The following is a 10,630-nucleotide window of genomic DNA, read 5'->3' as shown; positions in this document are numbered from 1 at the left end:
AAAAAAAAAAAAAAAAAAAAAAAAAAAAAAAAAAAAACACTAACCAGGCCAAAATTTGGAAACAATTCAAAATACTTTAACTGGTACATGAATAAACAAAATGCAGTAGAGCATTCATGTCATGGACTACTACTCTACAATAAAAATAAACAAACTGCTAAGCATGCAATAACATCAGTAAATCCCAAATGCATGATGCTAAGTAAAAGAAGCAAGTTCAAAAGTCTTCATATAGTACGATTCCATTTATGTTCCATAAAGATCACTGGTTGCCAAGGGCTGAGAGTGGGGAAAGGACCGACTACAAAATGAATGAGGAAGTTTGGGAAGTAATGGAGATATTCTGTCCCTTGCTTGTGGTGTTGGTTAACGACTGTATGCATTTGTCAAAACTCACAGAATTGTACACTTAAAAGGGTGAGTTTTACTGTATATAAATTATATTTCAATAAAAAAGGAAGTTCCAACAAATTTCTTAGGCAACCATAACAATAACAAAATCCAAACCAAGCTCAACTGCTGACTAGATTGACTCAATGCAAAGGAGGAGGTGTACCCATTTCTTAGTCTCTACTGTCCTATACAAGATAACTGACATGCAACCCAAAATTACAAGACACACAAAGAAGCAAGAATAAAACAACATGATGTCAAGACATAGTAAGTTAAAAACAAGACTCAGACATGACATAAATACTGGAACTACCAAGCAGGAAGTTTAATATAATTATTATTAATATATTAAAGACTTAAAGGAAAAGGTGGATAACATGCATGAACAGTTGGAGAAATTCAGCACAGAGATGCAAATTATAACAGTCAGGCAGAAATGCTAGAATTTTTTTTAAAAAATCATAATGCAGTAACATATTAAGAATATCATTTATAGACTCATCAGTAGACTCATCATAGCAAAAGAAAGAATTACTAAAATTTTAGATAACTCAAGAGACATTACCGAAACTGAAATGCGAAGAGAAAAATAAGGGAGGGGTGGGAGTGGGACAGAAAGGAGTGTCTAAGAGCTGTGGGAAAACATCAAACAATCTAACATAGGAGCAATTAGAATTCAAGAAAGAAAAGAAAGGCAAAATTTGGCAGAAGAAATATTTGAAGAGATAATGGCAAAGAACTTTCCTAAAGTAATGAAACATACCAAACAAAAAGTCTAAGAAACTCACAAAACCTCAAGTAAAGTAAATACAGAAGAAGGAGGAGGAGGAAGAAGAAGAGACCTAAACAGATGATATTCAAATAGGTGAATACCAAATACAAAGGGAAAATCTTAACAAAGCAAGAGAAAAAAAATCACAGTACATGCAGAAAAGCAAAGATAAGGCTATAGCAGACTTATCATAATGTCCACAACCCGAAAGACAATGGGGTAAAATCTTCAAGTTTCTAAACCAAAAAGACCTGCCAATGCAGAATCCTATATCGAGCAAGAATATCCTTCAAAAAATGGAGAAACAAATACCTTTCAGACAAACACTGAGAAAATGTATTGCCACCATAATTGCACTACAAGAAATAGTAAAGAAAGTTCCTCAGGCATAAGGAATATAACACCTATTTACATTTGAAACTTGGATCTTCATAAAGAAATGAAGGTCTCTAGAAAAGGTTAAGTTAAAGGTACTTATAAAAGACATTTTTTCCTTATTTTTAATCACTCTAAAAAGTCATTGACTGCCTAAAGTAAAAGTAGTAGCAATATATTGTATTTGTACAGTATATGTAAAAGTAAAATGTACAACAATCATAGCACAAAACAGGAGAGGGAGGAAATGAGTGTTCCTTTGTATGCTCTTACACTACAAGTGAAGTAATTAATATTATTCAAGGGTAGACTGTGATTAAGTTAAGATGCATGTTGTTAGTTCTAAGGCAACCACTGAATTTTTTTTTAAAGTGGCATATATAATAATCCGATAGTGAAGGTAAAATGAAATTATAAAAATAATTAATCTAAAAGAGGGTAGACAAAAGAAAAAAAAAAAGAATAAAAACAGATGAAACAAATAGAAAACAGCCAGAATGATGAGGGATTTTAGTCCAACCATATTAATAATTACAATAAATATAAATGCTCTCAACACACCAATTTAAAGATAGAGTCAGATGGAGGGGAGTAATCTCACTATACGCAAATACAAAGAAACCCACTTAACTAAAGATATACATAGATTAAAATCAAAAAAAGTAAAAGAAAAAATAATACTATGCAAACACTGATCAGAAGAATGCTGGAATTCAAATAATATCAAATAAAGTAAACTTAGCACAAGAATATAACCAGGGATTAAGAAGAATATTACACAATGATAAAGGCTTTAATTTACCAATTATATGTAATTATGAATGTGTATGCACTTAACAACAGAGCTTTTTAAAAAAGGAAGTCCTAACACATTTAGATTTCTAAGAATAAATATAAAGACTGCATTATCTGGCAATAACACAAATGTATATAAATAATCAATAATTAACATCATTTTGACACTTAAAATGCATTTCTAAATAACTTGTGAGATGAACAGTAAATATTAATAGAAATTATAAAATACATACTAGTAAATATTAAAAGTTATATGATTCAGTAAAGCAGAAGCAAGAGGGAAATGTATGCACTTAGATTTATTCACTTTTTAAAAATCAAGAAATATGATAGAAAAACTAAAAAACGAGCAAAGAAAAAAGTAAATCTAAAGAAAGAAATAGTAAAGAGCATTACTGATCCTTTGGAAAGACTGCTAAAATATGCAAAACTCTAGGAAGACTGTAAAATAAGACAAAAAAACACAAATAGATGGTACTAGTTCTGAAAAGGCAGAATTTATAATTACAGATCTAATAACGATTTTAAATATCATACGAGAACACTGTGAATACTTTTATGCCAATAAATTTTAAAACTTTAAAAAATAATTTTTCAAAAGAAGAACTAGCTTACCTGAATATATTAATACCATTGAAAAAATGACTTGGTAATCAAAATCTATTGTCTCAATAGACGGCAACTTCAGATGGTTATAGTGGCTAGTTTCACCAAGCCTTTAAGGAATCAACAACCCTTATCTTACAGAATTTGTTTTAGAGAAAGGAAAAAAGAGGATATAACCTTGATGACAAAGCTAAACAAGAGCTGTATAAGCTAAATATAGATTATATACTGCTACTGAAAGTGCAAATTAATGCAACCCCTTTGGAGAACAATGCTCACACCTTTCCACCCAGCGGTTCCACTTCTAGGTAGATAGACTAGAAAAATTCTTTCATTAGGACATTCTTTGCACATTATTTATAATAGGAAAAAATTGTCAGCTATTTAAATCTCCATCAAAAGGGGAACAGATGAATACATTATGGAATATATATATAATGAAATTAATTAAATTAAATTGAGTTATGTAGCTATGTTAACCAATACAGAGAATTCTTGAAATCATAATTTTCTACAAAAACAAGTTGCAGAATTTATACTATAATAATTATATATCTACCTAAATAACATAGTATGGTGTCTATCTAAAATTTGAAACATGCAAAAGACTACAGTGTTTATAGATACATAAATATATGGGAAAAGTGTAAAATGTGCATGAACGTCACAAACTAAACGTATGACAGTAATAATTATCACCTCTGGAGAGGGAGAGGAAAAGCATCAAGAAGGGTAACACGGTACGTGATGTTTAATCCACTTCAAAACCTGGAGTAAATGTAGCACAGCCTATGATTTTATAAAGCGAGGTGCTCTGAATAGGGTTGTTTGTATTATTCTCTATTCTCTGCATATTTAAAATACTTCACAAGGAAAAAGAAGAAAGAAGACAAAGCACCCATTATTTGCAGATGATAGGATTACATAAGAACAAGAGAAAAACTGTTAAAACTAATAATACAGCTCAATTAAATACAAAACAAACATCCAAAAATCAGTAGGATTCCTATTTATTTGCGATAATGTGTGATTGTCTGAGAGGAGAAAAGCAATCCCATTTTCAGTGGCCAAATAAAATATCCAGGAAGACGCTCAATGAGAGCTATGCAGGACCTGTATTTAACTACAAAATTTGACTGAGAGTTTTACTAGCTCTGCAAGATGATACGCATTCCATGTCAATATCATCACTTTCAGGTGTGGAATCCGAGCTTTAGACAGGTCAGAGACATGCCCAGGATGCCTCTGCAGGTTACTGACCAAACACGGCTGGAACCCAGCTCTGCCACTTTCGAAGACCTAAAGTCCAGAAGGTGCATTTACTTTGCCCACCACTAACTTCTTCAAGGACCTTCACTGCTGAAGTTCTTATTTACGCCCCAGTAAAAGGAACCTTAACAGTGCGGGTAACATTTCAGTGCCATGTGTGAAACCAGCCTCCTCTTTTCCAATTGTGCCTTTGGTTTCTTGAGCTCTCTCTCCACCCTCCCTGCCCCTAGTGTACTTCACACCTCATGTTAGAGCTAAATCTGCTAAACCTCGTTTTCATTCATTCTCAATAGTTTTCATTCACCCCTGACCTTTAATAAGAACTCAAGAGAGCTTTTCTCCTATTCTTCACTAGCAAATCATCTGTGTGAACGGTTCCCACCTGAGGTTCCACCCTGAGTAGGTCCCAGCGTCAACTCCCTTTCAGCTGCTAGGAAACCCCAGGATTACGACATTACTTCCTGGGTCGTAACCTCACACAGACAGGACTCAGGCACATCTCCCTGATGTCCAAGAAGGCTTAAGTCAGATAATCCCCTTTGCCCATCCTAACCTTCACAGAAGTAAGACCCGCCAAGCAGAAATTTCTTCCCAGGAGGACAGGGTGAGTTAATTAATTAATTAATTAGATAATACATACTCTGGGAGGAAAATGTATCCTCTTTTTAATTAGCAGCAAAAGAAGCCTGGCCTGACGTTTTGGCTCAGGATTTAAAACATGGACTTATTCTTTTGACATTCTTGTGCTTTCCAAAAACTCACAAGTCCTGAAGCAAAAGTTGACGCAAAAGAAGCCTGGCCTGACGTTTTGGCTCAGGATTTAAAACATGAACTTATTCTTTTGACATTCTTGTGCTTTCCAAAAACTCACAAGTCCTGAAGCAAAAGTTGACTGGGAACCCAGACCCACCCTATCCCATAAGATGCACCCGGAGGCTGTAGATGATGCAGATGATCCTGGGAGCAGCCAAAACTAAACTGAGCACTTTTGTTTCTTCTTGAAACCAAACGGATTGGTTTCAAAGAAGGATGAGGTTTCAATATGAGTTCCTTTATTAACAAATCTGTGGGTGACGTCTGAAGCCGTATTTACATAAAAGTGATTTTTTTCTCCATGTGTGATAGTCAATAAAACAGCAAAGTGTGGATAAAATCAAAGGGGAAATACTGGCATGAAAAGGAGAAATGCCCTCAAGGAAGCTTAAGAACATCAGTTTACCCTTGGTGTAACCCTCCAGAAAGGCTTGGGTTTTCAAAAATAAGTTTTTCAGCTCATGACCAGCAGATGGCAGCGTAACTCAAGAAAAGAAACCAGGGTCGTGGCGCCCTTAGCTCAGTTTCAAAGGTTCCTAATCAGTCCAAGTAGAAAAATATCCCTTTCGTTCAAAATTTTCTGGAGAAAGAAACTATGGGCTTCGAGTGATAGTGGTTGAACTTTTAGTATCCATTGGTTAAGAAGCACATATATGACAAAAGTTACAAGTAACTCATTACAATTCTTGAATGAATTTATATCTTAATAATCACATGAAAACATCTACATACATTTGAAAAATAAAAACACAGTAGAACATCCATGTGAAGAATTTTTACATCCTCTCCCAGTCAATCCTATGCATTCTTAGACCTTGGAAATAACTGAGGTCCCCAGTGGTCCTGGGTCTGCAGAATGAGACCACCGGCTTCATCAGCCCTTATTTCTTCCTCACTCCCACCCAGCAGTTTGCTGAGAACTTGGGGATGCCGAGAAAAGTTAAAATGACAGCGTGGACCAAAAGTCCCCACTTTCTGCATAGCTAAGTCTTAGAACTCCAGAACCTGCCTGTTGTAAATCACAAGGACTCTGGTGTTGCAGTTAACTTGCTAATGCAGAAAACACCATATAAAGCAAAGCCTCTGTGGGAATGGAGAGTTTCTCAGAGACAATATTTGCAGTCATCAAAAGCTTAGGGTCTAGAGTCCAAATGCCTGAGCTGGGAGACAGACGTTTCTATTTGTATTAGCTGTGCGATCTTGAGCAAGTTACTCAACCTCTCTAGTCTGTTTCCCCACCTGTAAAATAGAAAGCATACTCCTTGTTGCCTGGAGTTGCTGTGAGGATTAAGTGAGATAATCTGTGTAAGGCAGCTGGCACGTAGAAGTGTTTAATAACGTTGGCATTATTGTCATTGTCACCACTAACACTATTATTACTCATATCATAACAGCATATCACTGAATACTGAGAACATCATAAATGAGGTCTCCTTTACTGAATCCACCTCTGCAGGGAATTGTGTCGTATCATGGGTGACACAGAGTCATCCATAATTTCCCTTAGTCTTCAACATTTCCAAAGAGTTCAAATAAAGCAACATCTCCTCCTTGGCAATGCCAGCACAAGATCTCCTGACTTATATTAAAGAGCCGAGAGAGTGAAACATCTTGGGGGAACTGACCTCTACCATCACTCAAATTGGAGCTGGCATCCCTGGAGCGGCCACTGTCAGCAGATCATAGTGGCTCTGAACTGTCTGTGCAGAGGATGTGTGGATGTATGGGCATATGGGTATGAAGATGTCTGTGAATGAGCTTCGGCATTTCAAAAAACCATCTGAAAATTTGAACTTCATGTCCAATGGTACGTGATCACAAACCTTCCTCCCCAAAGGTCTCATATTTACAAAAATAATATTCGCCCTTTTACTTAACTATTTCACCCTAAATAACAGTGAACCTTTGCTAAAGTCTGGCTTGTGAGAGCAATATGGACTAGATTGCAGGAGGTATCCTCCCTGGACTTCACTCAGCCATACATCCCTTTCCAAAGTGGCTAGCAGTCAATATGGGCAGGGACTTTACGGTGACATCAGACACACAGAACATTCACTGGAGGTGAGAATTCATGGTGTTAATTTTGTATTGAGGTGGGGCAGTAAATGTTGACATTATCTGAGCCAAGATATTTCTGGTGCCACCACGCAGCCCATGGTCACTCACTTACCTATGATTCACAACCCAGTGAATTTGCTGAGTACAATTAAAGAAGGGAAAGAACAGCTGTGTAAATGCTCAGCTTAGTGTATAGTGCGGCCTGGGGTAGGTATAGCTAGCGTCCTGCCCCGACCCATTTTGAGGGTTTTAGAGGGCAGCCTCAAAGAGGCATTCGTAAAGCCCACCAGGCAGGACTGTCCATCTCATTTGCCCTGGAACTAGAAAGAGGAGGAGTAGCATGGATTGAGGAAGCAGCCCCACAAACATGTGGGCAGGACTTTTCTAATACTCCACTGGTTCTTTTTTCCCCAAAAGACAATAACACTCCTGGCTGGCCATGGATCATATTGATCGACCCTCATAGGAAATATTAGGTGAAAGAATTACAAAAGGTAGTGCCACATTCACCTTGGCAGGGAGAGGCTTCCAGAAACGAAGGAAAAGCTCAACCACCAGGCAATAGATTGGTTGGGGACCTCAGCAGGGACAGGTCTCGGCCCTTTGACTAGACAGGCACCATAAATGTAACACAGCTTTCTGCTGATTTCCATTAAAAGATCAAGTTCTCGGCAAAGATAGCCAGACTGACCGTCCTCAGCCAAATGTCTCCATCTTTGGATGAATTAGCTATAGCCAGGAGGTGAGGAGTGACTGGGAGCCGGCACGATACAGACACAGCTACCAGGAAACTAGTATGTCTCTGGCAGCCGTGATCAGTTGTGATGACTACAACAATCTTGGAGCTCGTTCCCTCCGTATTTAATTCTTATCTTTCCAATGGCTCTTTCCCAAGGACAGTCCCAGGACTGTCACCCTATCTGAGGAAACCCGTCGTCACTCACTTACTTATCATTCACAAGCTTCCCATGTTGGTGAATCTGGTTTTCCATCGTGAAGTTGATTGTGGCACCATACACGTGCTCACCGAGAAACACCTTCATCTTAGACTTGTATTCTTCATCTTGGAAATACCGGATCATATCAGGGAACCAAACTGTCAGTCCATAGAAACTGTGGTAGAGAAGACAGAATGTTCGAGCAACAACGTGACTAATTCTTTCACGATCAGAGTCTGCATTCCTGACTTGATGTAGATCAAACTCATTTTAAATGTATTAATTTGGCTCATTATTAGAAAATCTAATATAACTCATCATATTAATAGATTTACGGGAAAAAATCGTGGCTGTCTCCATAGATACTGAAAATACATTTGATTTTTTTTTTTTTAAAGATGACCGATAAGGGGATCTTAACCCTTGACTTGGTGGTGTCAGCACCACGCTCAGCCAGTGAGCAAACCAGCCATCCCTATGTGAGATCCGAACCCGCGGCCCTGGTGCTATCAGCATCACACTCTCCCGAGTGAGCCACGGGACGGCCCTACATTTGATTTTTAAAAAACTTTCACTTCTGATTAAGAAAAATAGATTAGGGATTGATGGACACCTCTCTGACACAGAAGAAAATACACATCTCAGCTCAAAAGCCAAACTTGTAATGAATAGTAAAACACTAAAGATATTTCCACTAACATTAGGAACAAGTCAAGGATGCCCATTATCACAACTACCTAACACTATATTGAAGGTCTTAGCCATCTCAGTTAGATAAGAAAAAGAATGTAGGAATGTAAAATCACAAAGCAAGAAGTAAAACTATCTCTATAGCAGATGATATGACCTTATACCTGAAAAACTCAAGATAACCAACCAGCTCAAAAAAATGGATGTTACGCATATAAAAAGTGCTCAATCCTGCTTATAATAAGAAAAATACAATTAAAACCACACAGTTAACATTCTCACCTACCAGATTGTCAAAACCCTGAGATTTGCTAAACACTTTGTTAGTGAAACTGTAGGTAAACAGGCACTCGCAGAGATTGCTGGAAAAAGAGTAAACTTATACAATACCATATGGATGAGAATTTGTCAATGCCTAAAAATATTAGTGATGGATTTACCCCCTTTTATTTCTCAATTCCACTTCTAGGGATTTACTCCACTGATAAACCAGCCCAAATACAAGAAGGCCTACAAACAGTCACTCATTGTAGCACTGTTTGCAATAGCAAAAGTCTGGAAACTTGCCAAGACCCTGCTTGAATAAAGTGTGCTACTGTACTGTAAGGTGTTTGCAGATGTACTATGCCACTGTTAAGGAGAATGAGGAAAATCTTAATTTACCAGTACAGAAAGATCACCAGAATATACCACTGAATGAAAAGTAGATGCAAAACAATGTGTTTCTTTGAATAAGGAAGGAGAAAGAAATAGGAATGTATATATAATTATTTGCTTACATTTGCAAAAGGAATCACCAAATGATAAATAGGAAAATAAAAGATGATTATGTATACGAAGCAGAAGGGAGTGGATGGAAGGAGAAGGGATAGATGCGAGATTTCTCTGTTGTTTCAACATTTGAAATGCATCACCTATTCAACAAAACGAAATTAAACACAAATAAATATAAGTAAAACATATAAATTATCAGTGAATTGAATCCTAGTCTCTGCCATATTTGGCTTCTGAAATGTTCTTCCCCACTTCAGATTGAACAAGTGTATACCTTTACCTGCTTGGGTCTAAAGGTCAGACCTCCATGAATAGGTACTGGAAGACATTAGGTCTCCCCATGTTGCTCTCATAATCAAAGAGATCATCAGACACTGTCCAGCAGAAGGCAGAAGCATGCACAGGGTCCTAGACAGAAGCTGTAGGGAGCCCCCACTGCCCAGCAGAAGGCAGGAGCATGCCAAAAACACCACTTCCATGCAGGTGATCCACCACAGCCACTGCCACAGACACTGCCACTGCAAGGGTGGTTTGCCACCACAGTAGCAGCCACAGCCACCATACAAGTGGCCTGCCACCCACTTGACTACATTGACACAAGGAGAGTCACTGGTGGAGACCAAAAAAATAAGAAGAAAACTCTCTCCTCAAAGTCAACTCCAAAATAGTAGAAGAAGCATCTGCTCTACCAGATGATGAGACATAAACACAGAGATTCTAGAAATATGAAAACCTAAGAAAATATGACACCACTAAAAAAATACACTAATTCTCAAATACTAGACCCTATAAACAGAAAACCCTTGAAATGACTGAAAAGGAATTCCTAGCAACAATCTTACAGAAACTCAATGAGATAGGAGAAGTCTCAGACAACATAATGAAATGAGAAAAAATCCAGGATATGAAGGAGGAAATGTACAGAGATTAATAACTTTAAAAAGAATGTAGTGGAACTCATAGAACTGAAAGATTCATTCAATGAAATAAAAAACACAACTGAGAGCTTAAGCAGCAAGCTAGAGGAAACAGAAGAAAGAATTTCTTATCTTGAGGATAGTCTTTTTGAGGTAACCAAGGTGTGCAAAAAAAAGGAAAAAAGAATTTTTAAAAATGAAGAAAATCTAACAGAGTGAGTTAACAA

At 37.2% G+C, this 10,630-nt stretch overlaps 1 protein-coding gene across 2 annotated transcripts in view; it reads right to left on the bottom strand.

Moving 5' to 3' along the window:
• SV2B (synaptic vesicle glycoprotein 2B) overlaps positions 1 to 10,630 on the bottom strand; it is an 84,113-nt gene that overhangs the window by 28,553 nt on the left and 44,930 nt on the right. For both annotated transcript variants that reach the window (XM_008589173.1, XM_008589174.1), the window contains exon 8: positions 8,033 to 8,197. In XM_008589173.1, the coding sequence (XP_008587395.1) occupies positions 8,033 to 8,197 (165 nt within the window). The remainder of the gene's footprint in view (positions 1 to 8,032; positions 8,198 to 10,630) is intronic.

This window comes from Galeopterus variegatus, unplaced genomic scaffold (genome assembly GCF_000696425.1).
Source record: "Galeopterus variegatus unplaced genomic scaffold, G_variegatus-3.0.2 Scaffold5277, whole genome shotgun sequence".
Lineage (NCBI taxonomy): Eukaryota > Metazoa > Chordata > Mammalia > Dermoptera > Cynocephalidae > Galeopterus > Galeopterus variegatus.
Note: the sequence above shows the minus strand (reverse complement) of the source record. Positions and strands in the feature narration are given on the sequence as shown.